Source organism: Cyclopterus lumpus, chromosome 7 (assembly GCF_009769545.1).
Source record: "Cyclopterus lumpus isolate fCycLum1 chromosome 7, fCycLum1.pri, whole genome shotgun sequence".
Lineage (NCBI taxonomy): Eukaryota > Metazoa > Chordata > Actinopteri > Perciformes > Cyclopteridae > Cyclopterus > Cyclopterus lumpus.
Genome location: NC_046972.1, coordinates 13171385 through 13198981, shown reverse-complemented (window position 1 = coordinate 13198981; position 27597 = coordinate 13171385). Strand labels below are relative to the sequence as shown.

At 40.5% G+C, this 27597-nt stretch overlaps 3 protein-coding genes and 1 long non-coding RNA gene across 10 annotated transcripts in view; all 4 read right to left on the bottom strand.

The window, feature by feature from the left end:
• fmnl3 (formin-like 3) overlaps positions 1-1345 on the bottom strand; it is a 30988-nt gene extending 29643 nt beyond the window's left edge. For 3 of the 7 annotated variants that reach the window (XR_004609756.1, XR_004609759.1, XR_004609757.1), the window contains exon 1: positions 763-1345. Coding sequence is in view for 3 of the 7 variants with exons in the window: in XM_034537434.1 (XP_034393325.1) it covers positions 763-876 (114 nt within the window). In the remaining 4 variants the exon portion in view is untranslated. The remainder of the gene's footprint in view (positions 1-762) is intronic. The other 4 variants (XR_004609758.1, XM_034537436.1, XM_034537435.1 and 1 more) reach the window with 2 other exon arrangements.
• A 296-nt stretch (positions 1346-1641) lies between these two features.
• Positions 1642-17176, bottom strand: esyt1a (extended synaptotagmin-like protein 1a). Its single transcript, XM_034537041.1, has 31 exons — positions 16371-17176; positions 15403-15444; positions 13694-13828; positions 13458-13531; positions 13168-13240; positions 12992-13081; positions 12853-12908; positions 11074-11194; positions 10686-10862; positions 10102-10184; positions 9880-9928; positions 9529-9618; positions 8265-8360; positions 8105-8176; positions 7942-8028; positions 7542-7691; positions 6854-7036; positions 6581-6757; positions 6409-6491; positions 6242-6290; positions 6063-6152; positions 5030-5125; positions 4789-4860; positions 4607-4693; positions 4329-4475; positions 3673-3803; positions 3426-3518; positions 3195-3326; positions 3014-3119; positions 2841-2890; positions 1642-2715 (listed from the first exon to the last, which is right to left on the bottom strand). The coding sequence occupies exons 1-31, from the start codon at positions 16698-16700 to the stop codon at positions 2688-2690; spliced, it is 3249 nt and encodes a 1082-aa protein (XP_034392932.1). The 5' UTR covers positions 16701-17176; the 3' UTR covers positions 1642-2687.
• Positions 17177-19179: 2003 nt separating this feature from the next.
• On the bottom strand, positions 19180-20014 carry LOC117733524. The gene is made up of 4 exons (XR_004609749.1): positions 19952-20014; positions 19832-19858; positions 19580-19602; positions 19180-19485 (listed from the first exon to the last, which is right to left on the bottom strand). It is a non-coding gene; the product is annotated as an uncharacterized LOC117733524 (long non-coding RNA).
• A 1690-nt stretch (positions 20015-21704) lies between these two features.
• Positions 21705-26865, bottom strand: pa2g4b (proliferation-associated 2G4, b). The gene is made up of 13 exons (XM_034537759.1): positions 26432-26865; positions 25096-25224; positions 24910-25015; positions 24709-24778; positions 24466-24558; positions 24312-24375; positions 24118-24196; positions 23955-24033; positions 23743-23876; positions 23543-23637; positions 22954-23081; positions 22729-22782; positions 21705-22625 (listed from the first exon to the last, which is right to left on the bottom strand). Exons 1-13 carry the CDS (start codon positions 26517-26519, stop codon positions 22566-22568), a joined length of 1179 nt encoding a protein of 392 aa, XP_034393650.1. The 5' UTR covers positions 26520-26865; the 3' UTR covers positions 21705-22565.
• Positions 26866-27597: the final 732 nt, after the last annotated feature.

Sequence of the window (27597 nt, the reverse complement as noted above, 5' to 3'; positions counted from 1 at the left end):
CTTCCTCAGCCTGACATTCAAGTTATTCTAAATCCACTTGATTGTTCCTGAAAAAAAGAGTAAACGTGTGAAGTCCCCGGCATGACGGAGTACGTGTGTGTGTTGATAGTCGGTAAAAGTGGGTGTTGACTGTGTGCTCATTATTACAAAGCGCTCAGACAACTCAACTCCAGCCTGATGTGTGAAGGGAGACTCTTCGGGTGTGGGAGATTTAGGGGAATTCAGAAAATGCTGTTTTCAGATGGTTTGCCTGCAGGGAGACAATTTACAAAAAAAGAAAAGAAACCCAGGCGAAGAATACCGAGATGTGCTCAGTCAAGGATATACAGTGTAATGCCAACCCCTGCCAACTCTCACCATGCCGATACTTCAGCCAAACGCTGAGTTGTCTGACTTTAGGGGAGACAAAAGAACCGCAGGAGAGAGGGGGAGGCAGAGAATGAGGGGCGGGACAGCACAGGTCGGCTCATTTAAAATATCAGCAGCTCCTAATGGCAGATGCAGAAATGTAAATACACATACTATACCTTCATGTAGGCCCACGTTACAACAAAACAAAAGAGCACAAGTGAACTCTTTTGTTAAGGAAACACCATCCATCATTAGGGATGTTTATGTTGCGTCTGTTTTGAATTTGAATTCTGTAAATGATTAATGTATGAGGCAGATGGAGTCAGAACAGCTGAAGTTAAAAGGAGCCATAATTTAAAGTTGGTAGATATCTCTTTGACGTTTGGACCACAAACTGAGATCACAACTTACCAAAACAATGGCAAATTTCTCCTCCAGCTCAGTGGGGTCAGGCATGGCAACCTTTAGAGGCATGATGTGATGCTTCATCTCCGACTGGCCATCCACACTTTCTATATTACCCATTTCCCCCCACCCCCAGATGTGCCGTATCCTCCGGTCGACTTGAATCCTGAAGTGTCTTCCAGTGGTGATAATCCAAGCAAAACAAAAATCAAAAATCTCCCTAATATTCCAGCAACTTCATGAACGGATTAATCCAAATAATCCACTTCTCCAAAACGAGATAAACCGCTGACAGTGCAGTAGTCTCGTCTCACTGTCCCAAAATGCCATTTACACTTTACTCACGCGTTTGGGTTTACAGTGTGCTCCACAGTAGCGTCCCTTAAAAAACGGATAGTTTCAAAAGTAACAATCAAAGTGCAGATGCTTTCTCTTCCAGCAAGTAGTTTCTACTTTGCCTGGCCAATCCATCTCTTAAAACGGATTCCCCCTCGCGACAGTCAACTTTCAAAGCATCAGTTACTTTAAGTTGCTGCTCAACTTTCTTGGCTACGACGTGTTTCCATTCATTATTGTTGTGTGATCGTGATTAAACTCTTTGCTGTTGCTTCCACTCAGAGGGCCGGTTTTCTCTCGAGTCCCGCCCCAAACTGGAGGAGGAGGCGCTCCTGCTGGTTAAATGACCTGTCAATCGCTTAATTTCTGTTCCCCCACCCCTCACATCTGCAGGCAGTGAGCCCACTTACAACCGGACTGAAAGGTGAGGGGTTGTCAGCTCTTTCTCGCCACCTGGTGGCCAGAAAGGAGTATGATATTTCGTCAAAACAACAACAATAGTGTTTAGCATAAATAGAACAAGTACACCAAATGAAGTCACAAACCTGATTTGATTCATGAGAGTGCAAATTTTAATCAAGAACTTCAGCAGATACATGATGATATGTTCAAATAATGTCAAAGCTCAGCAGTTTTCTTCTTCAGTTCTTCTGACACTTAAAACACTTATTTTCTTTCCATCACCAGACATCAGTGCCCAAGCCCACAGCTTCTGTCCCACAGCTGGCGTACAGTATTAGCTTGCTTCTCATTAAGTCATAACTGTTTTGCTTGAAGTCTAAACATGGCTGACAGCTTCAGCCTGTTGTATTTAGCGCTACCAAAAAGTACAAACACAAAGAAGCATGAAGAACACCAGCGACATGTTTTCAGTATCTACAAAGTTTTCTTATCATAAAAGCACAGTGATTTAAACTCTGCTTACAGTATCATACCTCTGTTTGCAGTGGTAAATGTGAGGGTTTAGTTTCATAATACTTTTGATTTATAAAAGCAACTTTAATAGAGCTCTGGCTAAAATATATAAAACTTCATTTGGGACATAATTCATAAACACTGACAAATTGTGCACAGTTTTGTAATACTTAAGGCAATAATATAAACATATACAAACAAAGTAATATTGGGAATTATTTGAAAGTTGTACAAAATAAAATTCAAAGGAATTTCTCTCAGTTGTGTAGGATGCTGTAAATCCATAAACATATCATACCTTAATATGTTAACCACAGCATAAGCCCTTTTGTGAATAAAATTCAAAGAGGACTTAGACATGCTTTTGAACACATATAAATTCGTTAATTCGTGCAACATAGTTGCATTATTATCAAACATCTATTCAGCCAAAATATTCTACTGAAGAATCTGTCCAAGACAGCATGAATTCACCACAGGTAACACTTTACGGATTGATAGGCTACATGTAAAGTTTCATAAATACAGATGAACTGTGTTTTTGTGGAGCTAATATGTCTTCATTTTTTTCTTCAGTGATGGTGGAAATGTTCATTTAAGCTGAATATACAAACACAAATCACAGATCACAGAAGCAACACCTAACATTAAATAGGACTTCAGACCAACTGTTGAGTCTTCTAGTTGGTCTCTGCTACCAAATCGTACCTGGAAAAACAGAAAGGATACAATTTGTTGTGTGAATAATCTTGAAGAAAGTAATATGTGGACATACAATTGTTGATACAACTCTATTATATATAATATTGTTCAATAGCTGTTGAAATGATTACCATTGTGTGATACCAGTCTTGAGGTCAATTTGGTCCAGGTCCAGCTGCAACTGAGGGCAACAAGGAGAAGCAAAAGATGATGTCTCACATTTACATATCTCACATAATAACTACGTCAACATCAGGGAGTTTATGTGATGACGACTAACTTCAATTCCGAAGATGATAAATACCTTGCCAATAAGCTCCCTCTCTCTGCTCATGAAGGAGACGCTGTTCTTCACAGACAGGTCCAGTCTTCTCTGTGTGGACTCCTCCAGAGAGAAGTCAAAGTCAAACCTACAGAAAGAGAGATAAGTCAAATAACAATGTTCCCTTCTTCACTGTCACAAGCGTTTCATTTGTTTGTCTTACCGCTCGTTGAATTCTGGGTTGAGGTCTCTCTTCTTGGTGGCAGTCCTCCTCTTGGTGGTAGCCTTCTTGTCAGGCAGCAGGATGAAGGAAACATAAGGGTCTGCCCCGTCCTTGGAGCAGGCTGCCAGCGCTCTGTGGGTTAATCGTGATCACATTTACAACATGTGTTCGTACGCAGTGCTCCGGGTCAAACATGTGACGATAAAGAGGTGACATGTGTCAAACAGAGACCTGCAAGAGTGAATGGTGATGAAAAGCCTGCTCTCCTCGATGGAGTAGCCAATGGTGAGCTTCACCTGGCCTGTGGAGTTTGCGTTATCATTCCTAAAGACACAGCATAGAAAATGGGATTGTTTTACATAAAGATGTCTTTCTATATTATAAATAAATAAATAAAATGGAAAACCCTGATAACTGCAATGTTTACAGTGGAGGCAGTGACTACAATGTGGCATCGATGATGGTATGTTTGACTCACACGGAGAATCCACTTCTCTGTCTGAGGTCGAGATGGGAAGGCACCCATCTGGGAAGGGCTTCCTCTCCTCCGCAGTCGTTACCTGCTTCCCCTGGAGGCCTTCGACACACCGCCAGCTGAGTGTCCAAGACCTGCAGGACATATGGATCACAGCTTAAATTACAGACTAGCTATGCAGGAAGACTCCGATACTGGTACAGGGATATATGCCTGTGATCTCCTACATTTCCCAGGATGACTTTCACTTTTCCTGTGTTGATTGACACATGGTGGTTGTGTCTTCTTGGTGTTCAAAGTCCAGTGAGTAGGATTCAGAAGCATCAAGCGGTGAGGATGCAGACAGCAACCAACAAACACAAACACCCTGATGTCCCAATCTAGAGCTAGTGTTTGGTTTGTCTGCTCTGGGGTTTTTATGCAATCAGAACAGAGGGATCTGCAATTGCATTACAATTCCTTTAACATAGAACATTACCAACAAAGTGCTGAACAGCTGATGTTGGACCCTTAGTAAAGTATTTACTTTATTGCAATATTGGTTCTATACTGGGAAATGTAAGTGATACAGTACATAAATAATAACCACCAAGGCATTACTCACCTGGTCACATTATAATGGTGGTGTAGAGAGAATAAGAAGGATATATTGTCAGTACCTTGAGCGTGGCCCTCAGTAGTATCTGGCTTTCTGGCAGAGCTGCATCCAGATTGAGCCAGCGGTCGAGCACCAAGCCCGGCTCAAACAGCACCTCTCTGAGAGGAAGCGTAAAGGACCCGAGGGCCTGGCCCCAGCTGTGGGAGAGCTGCAGACAAACATACGCAAACACTTTTTAGAATGCCTTTTATAACATATGTATAGCATTATTTGTTCCTGCTTTACAGCTACATAGTTCAGACAAAAAGTGGAAATACAGGTGCTGTTTATGACTCTCACCTTCACTGTGATTGTTTCATCTCTGGGGTCCCGAACGAGAAAATGAAAGGCTTCGTCCCATCGAGGGGATGTGGAACGCTCACAAATCTAAGGAAAGAAGGCACAGCAGATTGTTCAGACTTTTCAAACAGCACTTCTCTTGTGTTGCATTCACAAGCCCATCTCTAATGTCATGGTCCTACCTTGGTTCTGTGTGAAACACCTTTGAGAACAATCTCAGCCCCGACCTTTGGCTCCTTCCCACTCTTCTTCAACTGAAATTACACGCAAAGAATATTGTAATGCAAACATTGTGATCAACAGCATCCACAGCATTTCAAACACACGTTACATAACAATATATAAATGAGAATGCAGCTGTATGGGGACACAGCCACAGTAAACAACAAATAGAGCCCCAAGGACGCATAGATATGATCTCACCGGCAGGCCATGAGCACGCTCCACATACACAAACAGCACAGCCGCTGACGGCAGAACCTTGTTGTGGTACGACTGCTGTGACTGGTACTGCAAGATCTGTAGGAAGTGGGAAATTATGTCAAACAGAGTTTTATTGAGACTTATGGTGCAATACCAAAGTTGTGATTAATATTTATTTTGCAACACAAAAATATGAACGTAAATAAATAATTTAAACAAAGCATCTGCAAAGATAAGTCCATTATCCACCACTTAACACACTGCTTACATATGTGTATACACACGAAACTCAAGTCCCCCACTGAAAAAGTTGTTCTCTGACCTATTGATTAAAAACTGTTTGTTTTGTATTTCCCATAACAACCAAATAGCACTGCTAGAAAACAAGGGAACCAGGCTCTCAGAGTACAAAAGGCCTCATTTAATAGAAAGGTTTGGGGTTTTCATGCTTGCCGTTTCATTACTCCTGTCTGAACGGGAAGCAGCCTCTTCCAGGCACAATCCCTTTAAACGATGGGGGATGCGTTCTAGTGTTCAGCTGAAGCTAATATGAGGCTTCAGCGGTCTGAGTAGGACAAGACAAGTTGGTTTCTTATGCTGCAGTAAAAAGGAAAATGCCTTAAGAAATACCTTTAAGTGATTTATGAAGGAAAGAACAACTTTATCCATTAGACTGAAACAGGATCAATTTGAAAGAATATGTGAATATTGGATCTTATATATTAAACCTGTTTAATAATAATTTGTCTAATGTCAAATGATCTAAGCTTCTGGTTCTACCTCGTAAATGCAGCTGTATTTATGCACTTTATTTTTCTTTTTTATAAACTTCTATCTTTATCTTATTTGATTAATTTCTTTGCACATATTTACTTTTTTGTATTATGTGTATTATTATATTACTCAATGCATTATTGTCCTTTTTTGCTGTTGTTTCAAAAAAGATATGCACCGTCAAGGCTTCTTAGTTTTATTTACAACATCATTTTTATTTTGCGAATATGAAATAACATAAAGAAAGCAAACATGTTACCTGCTCCAACCTGGGAAGGTCAGCCACTGTGGGCAGCCACTCCAGCACCAGGTGAACTCGGCCTGACTTCACATCATTTAGAGTGTAAAACTGTAACAAGAGTGGCACACAAAGGTCCAGATTAGGTTATAAATACAAATATTATTTGTTAAATGATCTGTTCACTATGTGTCACACACCGTATCGATGAATTGTGCGCTGATGATTTCTCGTAGGTTAAGCTTGAACCTGCAAAGACAGGACTCAATCAATACCTTGTCCTCCTTTTCATTAAAATATTTTCCTTCAGTCATGAGAGCCGTGGGGACTGAAATGCTCCAGTTTTATTTGTAATGTCAGGACGCACCTTCCGAGGAAGTCATCCTGATCGATGTCCTTGTCAAACAACTCAAACTGGATCTCCTGACCAGGAAGCTGGGTCAAAATTACCTAAACCACAAAAGATGAAAATAAGATATAAGCTGAAACCTAATCACTTCATCAGATGAGCAGAGGATCATCAAGCAAAGGTTATATACCTCATAGAGCTCATTCCAGATGGGATTGAGGTTCTCTTTGATGGTGTGGCTGCGGAAGGTGATACCAGCTACACGGATCTTGACGTAGGGGTCGCTCTTCCCCTTCACCATGCCCCCCATGAAGTTGTCCTTCGCTATCAGGTTTTGGGCCTCAACCAGATGGATACGCAGCACTCCCTGTGAGCAGAAAGAGGGCAGGAAAAGCTACTGTAGTGTGTGTGTGTGTGAGGCTGCACGGCCCCTGCTGCTCTTTGACTGTGTTTTTTTTTTTACCTCAGTTGCAAACTCTGGGTCGGGCGTGGTGTGCTGTGGTCGTGTTGGTAGAGGTTTGGCTAACCCGCCGGGCCCCATGGGGTTCAGTTCTGATGTGATTCCCCCCTGACCCATCCCAGGCCCAAGGGCCGAAGGTCGAGGGGACGGTGTCGTAGGAGTGGCATCGTCATTTAGCCACAAAACCTAGCAGGAAACAGATAACAGATCGTGGTGAGCAACTGTAGTACATTACTCTTTCTCCGTTTTTGTATTTACAAGCTCAGTGATCCCACAAGGATCTGAAGATGAGGCCAAAAGAAGGCACTTTGTTTGTTATAGTGTGCTATAGGGTTAAGTTCAGTATGAACTTAAATGGGAGGAGTTACTCTCCAGTATCTCACATTTTTTGATTCAACAGGTTCTAATTTCAACAGATAACAGACACACACACACACACACACAGCTATGGTCACATTTGGTCTAAATTTGAGATCTCAGTTTGAAGGGTTGTGGGTGTGCTACTGAAGCTTGTGTTTGATGTTAGCTTCCTGAGACCAACGCTTTGGGAGCTGGTGGGATTTCAAAGTCTTCCCACATAAACAATGCAACTGGGTTGATCCTTGCCAAAGTGCTTGAATCCCATCTTACTTAATAACTATACAGACATGTGGAAGTGTGCAGGAAAAAAGTCTCTGTGTGAAGCACCAACCCTAAGCACAATTTTGACGTAAATGCGGCTTGCAGAGCCAGAATTCTCCAGCTGGAACCACTGGTCCATGGTGAGTTCAGGGATTTCCAGAAGACGGTTCAGAGAGATGCTCAGACTGCCCAGGGACAGAGCACGGTCATCATCTTTCACCTGATTAAAAAACACAGGAACAGAAGATGTGAAGTGAGGACAAAGGCAAACATCACAAAGAGAATAGGTCATTAATAGGTTCAAAATTATATTTACAGAAATAACAGAATGTACAAATAAAATGTATTAAAACCATAGGTGTGTAATTAGTGTCCTATTTATCTTGTCAAATATTTGCAGCTAGCTTGATTAGTGTGTTCAATCATTACTATACTACTTATAACTACTACTACTTACTATATTGACTTACTTGAATATCAATGTCTTGTTTACAAGGATCCTGAATGAAGAAGGTAAAGGCATCCTCCCACACAGGGCTGTTCGTTCCATAGCAAGTCTGAAGAAGAGGGCGGAAAACATTAATAATGCTTTTGGTTCAACGTACTAAGAAAAGGTTAAAACTGTATCCTTACTTTGCTCTCTTTTGTTGCATCCTGAATGGAAATCTGTGCCATTGGGCTCGGGTCCTTATTGCCTTTTCTCATCTACAACATATTCAATTCAACAATGTGGGTAAGAGATTAAAATGAACTGCACTCGACATGACAGGGTCCTGAATAATGATAATCTTACAGGCAGTGCGTCAGCTTGATCAAGATAGATGGCTAGGATGGCGGCAGATGGAGGGTCAGCCGTCTTAGTGGTCAAGTTCTGGTTCTTCTGGATCACCTGGTAGACGAACAATGAACAGAAGCAAAGAGTGTGTTAGGAAAATGATCTGAGACCCTAAAAGCTCAACACCCAACCGGAGGCCACGGACAATTTTACTAGTTTGTTTATGATGAAGATTGATGAAAATTATTTAAATGTCTTTGTCTTTATTATTCCTGAGGTAAAAATACACAACGCATAATAAAATAATGATGAATAATGGTGATAAAAGTATGTAAACCCAACCACATAAAACAATGTATATAAGATGACAGCAACATAAAGTACTTCCAGCCATCGGAATCCAACCCAAAGGTTTGGATTGTTTATGGGATGTAATTGTTTATGTAACTCTTTATCAGTAAGTTTACAATAGAATTCCTGTTGAACTTTAACCTTTGATATATTTTGTGTTACCAGTTTTCTGTTTTCAATATAACTCATTGTTATGAGTGGCTTGACAAGGACATTCGTGAAAAATACAGAATATGTTCCAGTTAAATCAAGTTTGAATAAACAAGTTAAATGATAATAACTTTAAATTATAGGATTTTCTTTCCCAAGTTAAACTCTAAAATAACATTTGACTCAATTTAGAAAATATGAGTTTGACTTTTGTTTACACTTAATTATATATCGGGTACCAGGTGTTTCCTGTCTCTTAGGTGGCCAAGCTATGCTCGCAAGTCAACTGCTGCCTGTTTTTAAATGATAAAGCTAAAAAGCATGGCTTGAGCATATTTCTAATGAATGCAGTGTATGCACATTGCACCATTTAGTTTGAACATTAGCTGTCACTACCTATTTCAGTTGATTAGATAAACATGATGGAACCAAGAAGATGGAAGAGTAAGCACTGCAAATGTCAGAGACGTTGGGAAGTCGAGCGGAAATGTGTTTGCTTAATTTGCAAGGAATCTCTTGTTGTGATAAAAAAGTATAATATTAAACCATTGTCACACTTCATACTCTGACGCATGGGGTTTTCTGATCTAGAAACGCAGATTTTCTTGCATGAATAATTCTTTCTGTATTTGGCCCACAATAAAAAACTATATATTGTCAAATTCCCCAAATAATATGGAATACAAATAATTCTCTGGTACTTATCAGTGTATACATGTTGACCATGTCACCACCCAAAGGCCGGCCCCTGATTGGCCCAAAATAAATGTAGTAAGCTCACCTCACTCAGTCTGTCAGCAGAGGACAGCAGAGAGAGCCACTCCAGCCGGAGGTGAACGCTGCCAGATGAGACGTCCTTCAGATTGAACCACTGTTTACAAAAATAGAGGGCTCATTAAACACACATTTCTTTTTCCTCTGATTTCTTTGTGCCTGTATGGCAGGATGGAAGATGGTGAGATCACAGCAGATCACAAGGAGGCACATGGGGTCTGCATTGTCACATGCTGACAGGATTACTGCAGTGTTACAAACATGTTTCCCAGAGGGAGACATTATAATAACGGCATTCTTGTGTTTGCTGATTATTATATGATCTGAGGGAGAATGTAACATTAGTATTACTACTTACATCATCCACAACTCTGGCCTTCTTTACAATATCAAGATCCACCTTGACCCTGGGAGAGAGACCGATAAAGAGAGATAGAGAGACAATCAACAAACCATAACTCAAAGAGACTACGGTGTTTAAATGTTGACAGAATCATGGCCCAACGTGGCTATAGAAGAGATGAGAATGACATGAGCAGCACATAGAGACAGAGTAAATGAATGAGAATGAGTAAGCTACCTCCCCAGGAAGTCATCCTGGTCTGGATCTTTGTCAAACACTTCCACTTCCAACTCCTGACCAGGTACTTCATGGACAATCACCTGACACACACACACACACACACACACACACATAAATGGACAAATACACAATACACACAACAAGTATAGATACAGCTACACATGGCACAATAACACAAGGGCATGCAAACAGAATCACAATGCCAAGAACATTTCACTTTTGTACTACGTAAAAAAATTCATAATTTAACATATATATATATATCAAATTTCATAACCCACGAAAAGAAGACAAATGTGTCTATTAGCAAGCAGTTTTTGCAAGAGAGATTATCTCAGACACACAGCTTCCTGCTACCAAAGAAACAGATACAATCTCCAAAAAACTGCTTATTTCCGACCACTTTCCGACCGGTACTTCATTACTTCCCTAAGCAACCCCCATGAAGCAAGGACACCAACCGCAAGCTCTAACTTTCAGAACACAAACTGGTGGGGATTGCAGCAGTTGAATATCAAGACAAAGCCATATAGCTCATGTTTCTTTTGGCTCAATTTTGGAAACATGTTCTTCGCTCTCACCTCATACATCTCCCTCCACTGTGGGTTCAGGTTGCTGTCCACGTGATGGGAGGTAAAGATCTGGGTGCCCACACGCAGAACGGCATACGGGTCTGACTTCCCGTCGATTAAGCCCTTAATGACTGTATCCTTGGCAGTCAGGTCCTCAGCCTCCAGCAGGTGGATGCGCACGACTCCCTAGCATGTACATACACATGGAGGAAAATGTATGCACAAAGACAATGTTAGTCAACTAGCTTCGACACAAAACATGGATCCATATTTTTTTCCTTCACAATGTGCATTTTCTGTATGAATTACATGTGTTTGCTTGCAGCTTATATGCTGAGACAGTTTCAGTCTGTGTGGGTCAATGATTCTCCAGGTCATTCATAATTAAGACAGTTACCCGTGGGAGAGGGGAGCGGAGCTGCGCAACGCGCAGGTCGGCCACCAGGGGAACAGTTAGACGGTTGGGGAGCACCATGTGGGAGGCTATTGCATCCATTATCATAGTGTCCGATATGGCACTGCAAATGAATGCAAGGACGATGTTGGGGACACAGGAGAGGGACACACAGACAAACAGACAGAGGCTATGTACTACTGCTGACATTATGAACATGCATAAATAACATGATATCCATGTTCTCAGCAACAGAACCAACAGGATGCACCGAGTGGCTAAAGACAGGACAGTTTTCTGTGAAATCATATTGTCTAATACTATTAAATAATGATGACAAACTGTCATTGAAAGCATCGCCAGAAGGAACTGATGTTTCAACAATACATTTTCAGCTCTAATAATGCTTTAATTTTCACAAAAGTACATTATATAAGATCGTAACACACACAATGTAGAATAAGCCACCAGACTATTACACTGAATATGATAGTGAATAGATTGTTCCCATTCATCAGTTCATAATCACTATAATCATACTATAGTTATTTTACTGTAGCTGATTCTACATTGATCTCTGACCTTATATAAAGGACATCAATAACTATCCCCACATGAATACATGGAGTCATAATATAAAAACTGAATAAGTACAAGAACAACAATATGGCATAAGTTGAACTACTTGATATGTATCAACAAACACCATAAAAAGAACAAAACCAACAAAGTGTTAATATGTCTGTCTTTACACTTCTCTGCCCTGTGTGGTACTCAGCCCAGAGACCATTCACTTCTGCTAAAGATGGACAATTCTTACAAAAGAGGTCCCAAATATATACTTCATTTTAAGAATGAAGTCCAAATAATCTAAATAAACAGCTGGGCAAAGTAGTTTTTAGCAAACGTTACTGAAACAGGAGCAAATATTTATTTTGTTGGGGACTATCTTCTGATGCGGATTAACACCTCATGTGTGGGATTTAGTGGCATCTGTGAGGTTGTAGATTGCAGGCAATTGAATGCTCCCCCCCTTCCAAGTATGTAGAGAACTACGGTGGCCTTCAGGTAATGTAAACATGCAAAAGGCTATTATATAGGTGGAGGCTTCAGATAAGCCCAGTGGGCTTTCTACCTCTTCCAGCACTGTGACATATATGTATTATTTTCTATTATGTTTATGTATTTTAAAACTATTGTAAACTATAAACTATAAATCCTACACACTGGACCATTGTCTCAATGGACTAAAATAAACTACAGTGCCCTGTTCATGAAGGAGCATGTTACCCAGTGCAGCGTGACTCATTTATGTGTTTTCAAACGTAGCTCAACAAAGTAGCTCTGAGGTGCACAAGAATAAACTATCTCAGGCTTTGGCTACTCAGGAGGATCAATTAGTTGTTGGTTTTAGTCCTTTCCCAGGATTTGTTGATAAGAAAAAATAAATTGCATATCTCCACATTTACCCTTTAAGGATGTGAACACACATCATCAAACAGACATAAATAATATGTCTCAGTTTGTTTTGGTACTCTTTTTAATTCCAGTAAAACCCTTTGTGATTTTTGTAGCTAAATAAAGCATACATTATCTGACATGTATCCATTAATTCAAAAAATCGCAGACCCCTTTTCTCCATGTCAAAGATTCATCAGCACCTAATCCACAAACACTCCTCTTCAAAAAAAACTATTAAAAGCAACCACCAAACAGACACAACAGATCAATAAAGCCGCACCCTAAAAGCCATTTACACAGAGCTCTGTCATATAAACTCACTTAAGCCCAGGGATATCTAACAGGTTGGTCAGTCCGGTCCAGTTGATGTCCAGTTTCTATGACACAGATATAATTAAAGACATAAATACATTGTATGAAGTGTATGAAGTCAGACGTGGTTCACTTGTGCTACACTCACAGGCCTGCGGATGAAGAACATTGTGATGGCTCCGACCAATGGGACGTCTCCGATCAGAGGCTCGAGGATTACACGCAGCTTCCCATGGAGCTACAAAGAGAAAATGTAATACTGAATGGGCGTTTCTTTTATTATCGCTAATAATGTAAGAATATCTTTCAAATGAATTCTTATACCTGGACTCCTTTCACTCCAGCTTTGCAAAAGTACTTCTTAATTTCTACGTTGATCTCAACATCACCGGCGTAGCTGCATGTAGAAGAGCATACATGTTTACAAGTCTTGTTTAACGAAGTGAAGCAGCGGATATGAGTTATGATAAGAGTAGTTTTAAATAAACAATGATCTGCTGGAAGAGACAAAGACCAGCCTTTGCCGAGTGTAGGACACTTCATAGTTACTCAGGAATATGTTTGATTGACAAGGTGCTTCCACACAAGCAAAAACAGAAGTTGTGATGCATTACCTCAGGTACAAATCCAACATAACTTGTCTCTTATCAAGTTCTGTGTGAGCCTTTACACCAACCACCTTCAAAGCCTATAAACACAACAGCTAGCATTACACAAAGCATAAGACTGATTGTTATTAACAAGCTTGTAACACCAGCACTGCATTACCAGATGTACCCACATTACACTTTGTGTCCAACGGTCTTTTAACACAGTAAATTGCTGCTTTTATGTCAGACCGGTCAGATACCTTGTCTCCTATGTTGACCTTGGTGAAGCTGAGAGTCTGCAGATGAATGCTGGAGGCCCGGATGGCAGGAGCGATGGTTTCCACCAGCAACTTCTCCAGATACTGGCCAATAAAGGGCCAAGCCTGCTGCAGGATCTACATGACAGAGCATTCATTATTGTTCTTGTCTTGGCAGACTGTTTCCAATGTTTTTGTCAATATTTTTGTCATTGCAAAAGTCAATGATTTTATGTCCCTTAAAAAGTTGAATATACAATAGAGTTAAGGTAATTGGTCATGTTGCAGAATATGCTTTGATGTGTGTTTTGCCCTATTAAGATGAAAGCTCCTGTTGTCTGTCCTGCTATGGATAGTCTTGGGTTGGCTCCTTTAAGTGTGATTAATGCAAGTTAAGCTTCAATGGAGCAGGATGTGGAGCAACACTTTTTCTGACCACATATAAGATTGTATTTCAGGTATCTTCAGAAGGTCCATTTTTGATAGTCCATCATTACATTTGGATATGTTTTTGTTTTCATGGAGTAAACAACTTAGTCATAGCATGGTAGTATCCTGTGAATAAGAAACTATTTACCAAAACAAGAGAGCAAATAACAAAGGGCCATGAACACATGTAGATACACACACAGTGCACAAAGCCATGACCACAGACCGTTTAACTTTTAACGGAGCTCAGCCATCAATAATTCATCATGGCTGTTATGAAATAATTAAATCAAGTGCATCCCAGTTATTTTGGAGAACATAATACTGAAGTCCATAATATCCTGAAATAGATGTAGTTATGTGTGATGAAATGACTCAGTGTCAGTGTTATCACTCTCCAACAGCCTCACACTGGTGTTAGCTGCAGCCGTTCAGTTTGAGGTGTAAGAGCTTGGTGCAAAGTCCTGTCAGCTGTTTACTGATCCTCTGACCTCCAAAATCTCTGTGAGACTGGAGATGCTAACAGCCCGTGGCTACAGATGAGTATCCTCTATTATTTATGATACAGTTATCGACATTCAATTAGGAATGATGCCTTCTTTTAAAGAGCAATTAACAGGCTTTTCTTTTAGAAGCCTTACTCACACAGAGTACCTGACATTAGCTCATTGTATTTGCATTTCTACAAGTTTTATATTTAAAAAAGGTGTTAACCTTTTTGATGTGTTTGTTTATGGCTGCAAGTAAGGAGGGAAAGTGTGAGAAGCTGGATCACATGTCAGGAAGCCTGGAGGAAAGACGTGGGTTGTTGAAAGCAAATCGCCGTCCTACATTCTGGGCTTCTGTCACTGTGTTCATTACATTTTTCGCTGCAGAAGGGTGGTTTGTATTATTAGTATTCACATCCACACTTGCCCTGTGCTGATGCGAGGTTACTGTACTGACAGACAAAGAGTTCCGTGATATGATCTGAGCCACTCTCTCTGCCTCTTAATTACAGCGAGAGATAATCTGCTCCATTGGAGAGGCTGCAACAGGAGCCGGGTCACTTGAAGTCCACACAAGAGTTTGTTTGTTTTATCTTCATATCAAATTGAGGCATTGCACCTACTGTGGGAGTTACTCAAGTGAGATGCAAACACTTCATCTTGAAATCGTTGTTGTTAAAGAGTTCAGCTGAATGAAGCAGAGCAGTCCATCATCATGCAAGCATGTTGAAACAGATGATTCTAAAATATATATATAAAATAGACAGCATTTGCAAAATCTGACATAAAGTGTACCTTATTTAGCCACTCCACTTTTTCTACATCTGGAAAGTTGACCTGTGAACAAGTAATATTGGTCATGCATGTACTCAAATACAATATGGCAGTGTAAAATGACCTCCAGCTCTGAGCAGAGTATAGTTTAAACACTTGAGATCTTTCTTTTACATTAGATGAAAGCAGTAGTTCTACTTGATTATACAATTTCCACAGCGTTCTACCTATAATCTATAATTCTATCTATAAATATATGTTAACCTAAAAGTAGAGAGAGAACACAGGGCAACACAACTTCGAATAATTAGACCAAGTCAGGAAATAAACATACAAATCTGCCTTTTCTACAAACCACAGAGATATTTGATCTCAAGATGGGGCCTTTCCTTCCCAAAACACACACACACACACACACACACACACACACACGCACAGTTTATTCTCTTTTGCTCTCTATCCAGATATGGTGGTCCTGGTCACTGCCTCTGCTCTGTCTGAAGTATGTTTATGAGTCATCATGTTTTTGGAGCCAGATAAGGTCAAAGCCAGCTCTTCTGTAGCGAAACAGGAAGAGGAAACCCCACAGATAATCTCTCCTATTGCGAGATCAATCTCTTTTTGTATATACATGCATTTCCCTGTCTACAAAATGCAAGTTCTACTCAATGCCAGCGTCATTCTTTCCACCTTCCCACGAGAAGACCACATCTGACATTTAAATCCACATTTCTGGGTGGCAGCAAGTTCAGACTAATTCTCCAGGCACTGCACATTAGGAATGTCTAAATATGGCCAGAGGGAAAACGAATAAGGGGCGTAAGGAGGCAATATGTAAATCAGTCTGGAGCTTCTGAATAAACAGCAAGTACACATGGGTAATATACATGTAAGAGCATATTGAGATTCAACTCAAGTCAGTCTGACAGATGTGGCAGGTGACACAAACAGCAGAGAATGAGCATGGCAGGCGGTGAGCCAGTGCTTACCCACGGAGGTAAATCCCTGTTGGTTCTGAGAGCCTTCTCGGTGGTGAAGGCTCTCTCGTTCTCAAGGAGGAACATGGAAAACTTGAGCCTCGCCACTTTCTCCAGTCGACTGTGTTTCCACCCCATGTAGATCATCAGAGCGAAGAGGACCACACTGATGCTGAAGCCATAATATCCGGCCAGGTACACGGGCAGAAGAGCGCCCAGGCATTTAGCAAACGACCACAGCACGCTCAATGCGCGTTCACCTGGGGGCTGGCTCCGTAGGGCCGGGGCTGCGACCGCTGCTGTGCTTCGGCTCACGCCCGGCTCTGCATCCGCGGGTGGCATCGCAAGATCACGTTGACTTCAATGACTCGAGCCGTTCTTCAGCTTCAATGCTTCTACGACTGAGTGGCGCGCGCCACTGAAGACTGATCACCGCCGTTTCAATACAGAAACCATCGAGGGATCAACGACACACTGCGGGCTTCGGTCATCTAAATCATGATCACAGCGTCTCTGCGCTGCGCTGCCTCTCAGTTCCGCAGGGCACTAAACGGACTATTCCGAAATGAATTTACGTGTGAAGCTTCTCTCACAGAGCAGGACAAGCAGCGACCAAGTCCCGCGAGGGCGGGCTCTGCTTCAAGCCCTCCTTCACATGACATCCAGTAGAAACATAAACCCTAGAATTAACTCGGAGCGTCATGCACCGACTCGGGCAGGCGGAGCGTATTGGGACCAAATGCAAAGTGAACCGAAGGGCACGTTTTATTCAGAGTGACCGTAGCATCACCGTAACCGCTAACCACTACGCCCAAACTACTGCTCTAATACACAGGCTGCTCAACCCGTTATCTTATTTACATAACCGGATGAAATCCTGCTGCATGCGCAAAGCGCTCGTCTCCACTGCAGCAGCGTTTTAGTAGCGAGCGTGACAGCGCCAACAGGTTCGTTGACAGAGAGGTGTCGGCCTATTGCTGCCTGTATCGAGTTGCATCGATCATGGTTCTACGCGTTTTTCTCTAATGGCCTCATCTATGCTGGGCAACTGTAACAGAACAGGCTCCCTGGTTGCCTGGATACAGCTAATTACAGCTATTTGCTCAAAGGGTGACACGTTTGCTGATCCTTTATGTAAACAGCTACAAGACGACACATTATGTCAAGCAACAATAACTATGGGCTAACCTCATTAAATGGCCTAAAAGCAAACAAAATAGACCGTAGATATATTTCAAATTTCAAGTCAATGAGATTTAGAGTTAACAATACGTTCATATACAATAATTGTATAGGCAACAGAAAGGCTGAATAAAGGCATTGTAAAGAAGTCATAACAGTTCAGTGCAACATTTGTCTCTCTGTGTGTTTTACTATGTTCATAATTCCTTGCCAGAAAGAAAATGAATAGCACACCCTTTCTGGCACGGGAAAGGTAGTTTTTCTCCCAAATCGTCCAGGAGCATCAGTTTACAACTGATATATATTTTCAAAATATATAATGGTGGCGATCCAGTCATTGTGGATCTTTTCTGTGCAATCTATTACATATGTTATTTGTTTGATAATATGTTCTGTTTACAGAGTAGTTTTTATTAATGCAGTATAACATCCTGCTGGTCTTTGCACCACACAATGCAAATTTAACCACCATTTGTTTAAAAAGGCTGTCAGTAATAAATAACAAGTTCGATTTCAATAAACAACCTCCTCGTTGCATCTCAATGACATATCACTTCCTATTTAGTTCTCCAGAAGCAGAAGTAGCAGTCACAGGATGATGTTGAAATGATCCCCATAAAGTAATGTCATACCGGTCAAGGCTTACACTGGACCTCCTGTCAGTCAGCTGTCAGTGTAGCTTTCATTGCTAACATTGATTCATACCGAGAAAAGCTGTTAATTGAATGGACAAGTTCCAACTTGACTTGTGTTCTAATGTATAAATGTGTAATAATATTCAGCAGATCCAACTAAACATTTGGACCAGTATTCACATGACAAAAAATATTTTTATTTTGGTGGCCAATGTAACGACGCAGGTTTTGAAGCATGAATTAAAGGTTTTGGGGAGTAACTATAACTTTTGCAGGCATGCATTAGATTTGTGATGTAAAAAAGAGGCATAACAATTGAGAAATTGCATACGCCGCCATATTTGCTCAATGTGAGAGCCCGTTTGCAATAAAATGTTTCCTGGGTATTTCTGTAAAAACTGCTAACCGTGTAATTGTAACTCTATTTGAAAGTGAAATCTGCCAATATTACGAAATAATGTACAGCGTTTAAGATAAGATATTACTTGATTCACCCCCAGGGGGGGGCGATTAGATTTTCCACCATGCCTATTAATAATCCATCTCCGCAAAGTACATTCGGCTTGCTCTTAGCAGAGTTGTGTCAGTGCCCTTTAAATTGCATGAATTTGTTATCATACATCTTTCACTTAGTTATGGTTGATGCTTAGATCGGATGTTGGTACGCTGCCAGAATACACCCATAGAAACAAGTCACATAAATGGATATAAATACCCATCTTTACACTGCAATTGACACCACTGGTCAGTGCTCTGAAGGTGAAGGGTTAAAAAAGCTAATTTTTCATGATAGAAAAACTGAATTAGTCATGGCTCGTTTCAAATAAAGTTGCCATGTCAGCCATAACCACGAAGAGATCTGCACACAAAACCAGAACCCTAAATTACCGGCATATTAACTCAAATGTTTTACACCTCTGCACTCCCGAGGGGAAAAAGCCTCGATTCTGGTTGCGACTAGATAATAAAGGAAGCCATTTAAAATATGAACAACATCTGCAAACTTAGAAACCAAAACCTTTAATGACATTTTAAACAAAGACAAAAGTTGAGGAATAAAGAGTCCAGAATGTCCGAGGAAAAGCCTGTCATCCAGCAGGTATTGAAATCAGCTCTCCGACGTAAATCGGCTGCTGCAGCTCCACTGCGTCACATCGACACCGGCACCAATGACAGACTTGACACCGGGAGGGTCCTGGCTCTTCAGCTGGGCTCACCGGTCTGGTTGTAGGCAACGTGTGCTCACAGCCATGGCGGAGAGGACAGTCTACTTGGACCTCTGCCTCATCTTGCGCCTCTTACGCTTCAGTCTATAAACAAGACAGCACAAGTGTCCATCAGCCAACAATCTCTCAAAACAGACTGGATACAAATGCACGAAAAACACGAGGCATGCATTCTTACCTGCGCATGCGCTTCTTTCTCCACTGCAAAAGAGAAGCATAACGTTAATTTGTTAATTCCTTAATTTCTGAAACAACATATGTACTAAACTGACAAAGACCTTCAAATAAAAAGTGCATAAATACAAGTAGTACAGATGAAAGCTAGCGCACCACGCGCTTTGTAGGCCCGTTGTCACGTTTAAGCTAGCTTGCAAATATTAGCGCGACTAGGAACAATGATTATTTGATTCTACAGAAATAAACCACGAACCTTCGCTCTCATGTCGAGAAGAGGAGGCTGAAAACAGACGAGAAAGTGTGAAATATTAGTTCGATGGACTTCAAAAGAAGATGATTAACTTGGATTCTTTCACCGATAGTTGTGACTTACCGACAGCTAAAGAATCGTCTTTGAGAAGAACGTCATAGGGTGGCGACGACGCTTTTATACAGATTGCATACGTCACTTTCATTGGCCCGTAGTAAAATGCCGGAAATGCAGTTTTCTTGATTGGAAAAACGTAATTAGAAAATACTTGGTGTAATTTCTGCAGCTTTTAAGGTGCATTATTCCAGTTATATATAATTTCTACATAGCAGAATATCTCTCTGGTCTTCTGAATAAACAGACAATATTCACAATTGTAAGCATACCTATATATATATTGAACGTGTACATTTGGATATTTGTACCTAGGGGAACTGTAAAAACATAAGGGTATTTAACAAGCCCTTTCCAGTATTGTTTAGACTACCTTCAGTGGTTGTTGATGCTTCTGAATTGTGTCCCGTATGTACCAGGTATGATATACCTGGCACTAGTAAAGGCTATGAAATGCATGTAGACCTTCATGTTAGAAAACACAATTTACAGAAATAATCAAAGCTAGATCAAAAGCATTTCATATGCATCTATAAATGAACTCAGTATTTCTAAATGTCTAATTATATATTAAACAATTGTTGATGTATGGTGATCTCTCACAGCTTCCTGATTTGGCTTATAATGTATACATTATAGAGTGTAAATATTTTAAAGATGAATCAGTCAAATATAAAACAAACACTATTTTACCTTGAAGGGTGATTCATTAACGTTCAAAACTGTGAAAATACTCCTCAGAACAAAAAATTAAATACACAACCACACAAATGATGTCAAGTGGCTTTTTTGTTTCCAACAATAGGCTCTGCACTGGCTCCCTGTAAAATCAAGAATCACATTTAAAATTATTCTCCTCACCTACAAAGCCTTGATTGATGATGCACATATTTTAAGGAGCTTGTAGTACCATATTGCCCCATTAGAGAGCTGCGCTCACTAAATGCGGGGCTACTTGTGGTTCCCAGAGTCCTAAAAAGTAGGATGGGAGCCAGAGCCTTCAGTTATCAAGCTCCTCTTTTATGGAACCAGCTTCCACTTTCAGTCCGGGAGGCAGACACAGTCACCTCATTTAAGAGTAGACTTAAGACTTTCCTGTTTGATAGTGCTTATAGTTAGGGCTGAATCAGGTTTGCCCTGGTCCAGCCCCTAGATATAGGCTTATAGGCCACTGGGGGATGTTTTAGGATACACTGAGCACCTATCTCCTCTTCTCTCTCTCCATTGCACATTACTAACTCTACATCCTCCCCGGAGTCTTTGTGACTTCACGTCTCATAGGGTCCATTGGACCTGGCTGTGTCTGAAGCTGGTCCTGGGCCTTCTGCCTCAAAGGCCGACCTCATTTTTCTGGCATCTTTCGCGATGCCTCCTGCCATGGCCCTGCTGATGGGCGCCCCCCCCGACTCCTCTTTCTCCTTCTGTTTCATTCCTACTAATTATTCATATTCATTAAATGTGTTGTAACTCTGACGCTTTTTATCTGTACACATGACATTTATTGCTTCTGTCCATCTGGGTAGTGATCCTCTGTTGCTCTCCTGAAAGTTTCTTCCCTTTTTTCCCCATGAAAGGGTTTTTTCTATTTCTTGGGAGCTTTTCCTGATCCGATGTGAGGTCCTGGGACAGGGATGTCGTATGTCTACAGATTGTAAAGCCCATTTGAGGCAGATTTGTGATATACAACATTTTCTGAATTGAATTACCGTTCAAAACTGAAAACACTCATCAGAACAAACAATTGAATACACAACCACACAAATGATGTCAAGTGGCTTTTTAATGTTTCCAAAAATAGTCTCTGAAACTGGGATTTGTTTTACAAAAGCATCCATATATTTAACAGGTATGGAATTCTTATGTAAACACAGACTGTCAGACTTGATGGTGGCACCAGAAGCCTGAATGCTGAATCCTTGGCAGGAGTTAGGCCATCCACAACTAATACATTATTATTTTTTGCCATTTAAATTACTCAACTAGGTCTAAAATGGTCAGTTTTACAAATTGTTAGCCGAGTAACCTACAGTAGATTCCTAGACGTTTACACAATGTAGTAGCAGACAGACATAAAAGAGCTGTATAAATGCAGTAATTATGCTGAATACAACAGTAATAATGACCAATGTGATGCTTGTAACGTCAAGATTCAAGACAGGTGTTTCACATTTCTGACCATGACCAGTTAAAACTCATTTAAAAAAGGCATGGCTTCATTATTATGACAATGTTGAGAAAGTTATCTTAATGCCACACAATTACGCTGATATAGTATTGTGCCTTTGTCATCCTTGGCCACTCTGTCAAATTCATTTGATTTTCCAATATCTTTCAGGTACAAAGGCTGAAGGTCAAACAAATGGTTATAATTTCCTCTTTTGTAGCAGAATTGTTGTCTACTGTCAAGAGGAGAAGACGACGACGACGACTGTCTCAAGGGCAATGAGATTTATTAGAAATGTACGTGTTTGTGTGTGTATTATAGGTGGCGTGACAGAATTTAGGCGCATCCCAGAATGACATCATTTAGATTCAGAGGTATTCACAGCGGCTATGCCCGCAAGAGCCTCAGAAGGATTTGTGGCGTCTGTTCTTTGGATCATCAGATGTCAGTCAGAGAAATCTATTCTGTAGCTTCATTGTCCACTGCCTGTCTGGTTGCACTCTCAACAGCCTTTGAGGCCTAAAAAAATAGAAAAGATAGAAATTAGAGGAATCTTTCAAAACATGTATTCCTGTTTCTTTATTATAAAGACATTAATTTTAAAAACAGCCCTCTAACTCACCTTCTTTTTCTTCTTCTTCTGAGTCTTACGGCTGGCTGAGGTTTGAAGCAAAGCCTTTTAATGAAAGAAATAAAAAATGACTTTCATAACCTCACAATACATCACAAAATGGCTTTGAGAATACATACCTAGTTTTCTAACAGAATGCTATAGTATAGTAGTATTAGTATAACCCTTTATTTTCAAGAAGAGACTGCAAAACCCCATCCATTAAACCCAGTTTACCTTCAGCTCTGGGTCCTCGACGTCATGCTCAGACTTGTAGAGCTCGGGCTCAAAGAGGCTGTTTGTGATTCGCAGTGGTCCATTGGCCATGAGCAACACGGTGAACTTAAACTGGGCAACAATTTCACCTGAACAAAGATGAGGTTGAAAGTTTCATTTAACAGTAACACTGTGATGTGCACATCAAATGTTTAAGTTCAGAGCAATGGACACAATAGTGCTGTCAATCAACTGATTCAAATTTATTACATGTCATTTAGCTGACGATTTTATCCAAAGCGACTTACAATAAGTGCATTCAACCACGAGTACAAACTCAGAACAATAAGAATCAAGAAAGTAACATTTCTTCAAGAAAGCCAAAACTACCATAAGTAAGTGCCAATCAAGCCCCTGAAGTGCTAATCGGTTTTTATGGTAGAAACTAAATGTTCAAACTTCCCTCAGAATTGCAAAGTAGAAGATTTTTTTCTAAATATGCTCTTCTCTTTAAAAAGCTTTATATAAAAAACTGCACTGGACAATAATGCAGGAGACTTTTTCATGGTCAAAAAAGCCCTTAATTACATCCCCCCATTGTTCCACTCACCCTCTTTCTCATGCAGCACATTGAATGGCTGCAGCAGCTCATGTTTGGCACACTCAACCACACCTAACCTGGCCTTGCCTTCATCCTCAAACGCTCTGAAGACATAAACAGAGAAAAGAAAAATGAGATGGTGAAACGTGGAATATATATATATTTTTTTTAAAGAGTGAAACATTTGCTCTGAAGTTTAGAGATGCTACCTCAGAGTGAAAGGCATTGTATCGAAACGCCTCTCCATCTCACTAAAGAATGTGCGAGATGTCTTCATCTTTAAGCCGTACACCTTGTTGGGGTCTCGTTTGTAAACGGTGGTCCTCTGACCGCCATCCTTTGCCTGTATTGCAAAACACTGTTATAAATACCTGGCCGTTAATACATTTTAATACATTTCAAAAACAAAAGTTCCTCTCACCTTGCCCTCTCCAGTGCTGATAAGCACATCCACTGCATATACTTCATGCACCTCAAACTCAGCCTTCTCATGGTCCTTTCTACGAAAACAAAGTGACACGATCAACCACTGGTTAAAACACTCATCAGTTCCATGACAGGAAGCACTTGCTGAGTGAACTCACTTTTGCTGGTCCGTTGGGTTTTGGATGATAGTTTTCTCCCCATCGATCACATGTTGTTTGAGCTGATGGGAGAGCATGCCTGCTCACATTGAAAGAATAAACTGAGTCAACACATATCAAATTATATTGAGCAAATGTATACTATGTAATGTAACCCTCAATCTTGAAGGTGCTGATGGTTCACAAACACCCACCTTCAATAGGGGAGCACTTGAATGACTTTGCAATCTTGTTCCAGGCTTCTGTGACCTTTGAGTTCTGAGGGAAGAGACATAATGATGTTTATTAGACAACGTGTGTACAGTGAGGACATTGCTCATTTCAGTGGTCGTGGAGGGAGAGTTGTACCTGATTTCCTGGCTTAACAAGACGCAGAGCAGCTTCAGCGCAGAGGTGAGCGGCTTTGATAACGTCAGCCTTCCGTCCGGTCAGTGGGTTGTCCTGAAGTGACACAAAAGGACAGATAAGAGTTGAAATAACAAAGTATTACTAGCGGTTAATGGTATACCAGTAATCAAGTAAATTATATTACAAATCATGGCTTTTGTGACTAAACTACAGTGCAGGTAAAGTTCATCACTGATGACATACCTTGGTCACTCCAACAACTAAGGTGTGAGCCACATTTGAGATGAAGCCATCAACGTGCACACCCAGATCACTGAAGAAATAGAAAAGGAAAACTTAAGCTAAAGACAACAAAAATGATGAACTGCAAATAAAACAGTAACTCAATATACAACTATACTATAATTGTACACAATATGGACATGTATACATTAGGCAGCTTACATTTTGACAAGGTCCCCATCTTTCAGCATGACATTAGCATCACTCTTCAGAGGGGAGTGATGACACACACAGTTGTTCACTGACACACAAGTAGGAAAAGCAATACCTGTGAAAGAAAGAGAGTCAATGAGGGAATGCCGAGTCATAGACGTGATGGAAACTAATGAAATGCAATGAAAGACGTACCTTTCTTCATGTCTTTTTCCCTCTTGAAGATTTTCCCAGTTTCTGCCATAATGAAGGCATCTCCCTTTTCACACAGGCTAAGCACGGAAACTCCAACCACAGCTGCCCCAACCACCGTCTTCAGAGCCTCTGCAAGAAAAGACATAAAATGAGCCATGAAGTGGTTAAGTGTTTATAGTGCTGGGCTCAGCTAACAATTATTTTCATTGTCAATGATTTTGTTGATCATTAACTGGGTCAGTCAATTAATCATTTGTTCAATAAAATGTCATGAAATAGGGAAAAATGCACATTAACATTTTTCAAATGTGGGAGGGGACTGACAGGTGTGAGTAAGTGTAACTTGAGTGAAGGTGTGCACTGTTGAAACAGTGCGTCTGTGCTTAGCGCTCCTTCCCTCGATTCATGAAAATGAATTGCTTGTGAACATTTTCAAATAAACATTCCAAATGTGTCCCAGTTTAATTTTTCTTGTGCATTTTATTTGAATGGCATATGAAAGGAAGAAAACATGGATCCTGGCCTAGCATGAAATTCAGTTAAAAGTGTAGAATTCAAAAATAAGACTTTTGATGATTTTAATTTAGTTAGATTTACATTAAAACAACTACCATGACATCACACTAATGATGTTGCGTGCATGTGGCCTAGAAAATAATATAACGTTAATTTATTATTAACAGCATGTAAAGTTTATGATTTCACGTTGGTGACTTAAAATGTTGTTTGAGATTGTTATGTCTTCAAAGTGAAATGCATAAATAATTTAACGTCACAAATAGTGTGTGTAAATTAGCGTCCGCTTACTCTAGTAACGTCAACGATTACGCTAAATGACTTTAGGCGACACTATTTAAAATGATCCAGATCTTCAGTATCTTCCATAACAATTTAACGCCAAGTTTTCTCGAATTCATGCGCCGTTGGCTCACGTTTAGTTATCGGCTGCTCGTTGACCTAGCCCAACCTGGATCAGTTTTGTACTTGTCATTGTTATCTGTTACGTTAGCCCTTGAGGCGAGCTAACGCTAGCTAGTGAGGTAGTTAGCTAGCTTTGCCACATAGCTTCTTAGCTAGCTCAACGGGCGAACGTGACAGCAACGGGTCGTCAAATGAGTAGACGTGCTACTATAAAGAAGAGCCCGACCTAAATATACAGCGAGCGTTTCATTTATTTCACACAAAGTCCCGCTTTCTACTGGGATCTGCCGTCGGTCGGCAGTGCTGCGGCACATGGCACAGCTGCTGCTCCGGCAGGGTTAGCTAACCCTAGACGGATCACGATACTTAAGGACCGTTGAGTCAAAACAGCAACTACACGCTGCATTTCACCTACGATTTGCAATCTCGGCCCCCATCTTATACTTGGTGACCACCAAGTCGTCGGCGATGGTCTGCTCTTGTGTTTCGTCATCTCCAGACATGTTGGCAGTTTGTCCGCGAACTCAAGAGTAACTTTTTCCCCGGCGGTTGTCAGTCAGTCACAGGATGGACCACGCTGCTCTCCGCATCAGCCCGCGCGACGTTCAGCAGGCAGCCTAGTACGAGATCTAGATCCCGCCTCCGGCCAAAGACACACTCTGCAGTAAAGATAGTTCCCTTCCCAGCTTGGTGCTCTGAACAGTACGTCCGAAAAAGGCAAGGTTGGTATTTAAAATCACATCATCAGCTTTTAAAATTAGACCATGCACGAGTATTCATAGTCAACAACATATCATCGGCTGGTATACAGCTAGATGTATATCAAGGCTCGCAGAAACCAACATAACTGGTTGTTTAAATAAAGAGAACAGTAAGTGGATGTTTCAGAGATGCTGTTAGGAACAAAATAGAAATAATAAAAATGGGCAAGTTTTGAAAATGATGGAAACGTGGATATGAAATGTAGCCTAGGAAGCAGCCTATTCATATAGTTCAAATTACAGCGTTGTAATAAGTGCATCTCTAACGTCAGGACATTTTCAAAAGGGCTTGCTAAATTCTTCTCATAAATACACAATAGGTTGTGGTAAAGCCATTAGCTCGTGCCAAAGCTGAATTTGAACAAAAACGGAAATACGAGACGTTATAATGTCACTTCTCTGATCATCTTTGATTGGCCTCTGACCAAATCGCGCGCAAGTGCGTCACCATTCATCTTTTCTTATAGTTTGTATGGTTTATATGTCTCCATCTCATTTCCTGCGGTTCATATTCATATATGGTTCATATATATATATATATATATATATATATATATATATATATATATATATATACATACAGTCTGTGTAGTTTATATGTCTCCATCTCAATTGCTGTTTATACCATACAGTATATGGTTCATAGGTATATATATATCATTTTATATATATATATATGTATATATATAAATTGCAACCCTGAAAACCAAAACAAACAAATCAATGACACAATGACAAAATATTTTAAATTTATTCATTCATATAAAAATTCACATTATAATAAATTGTACAAAATGTCCGTTCCACTGAAATGGAACAT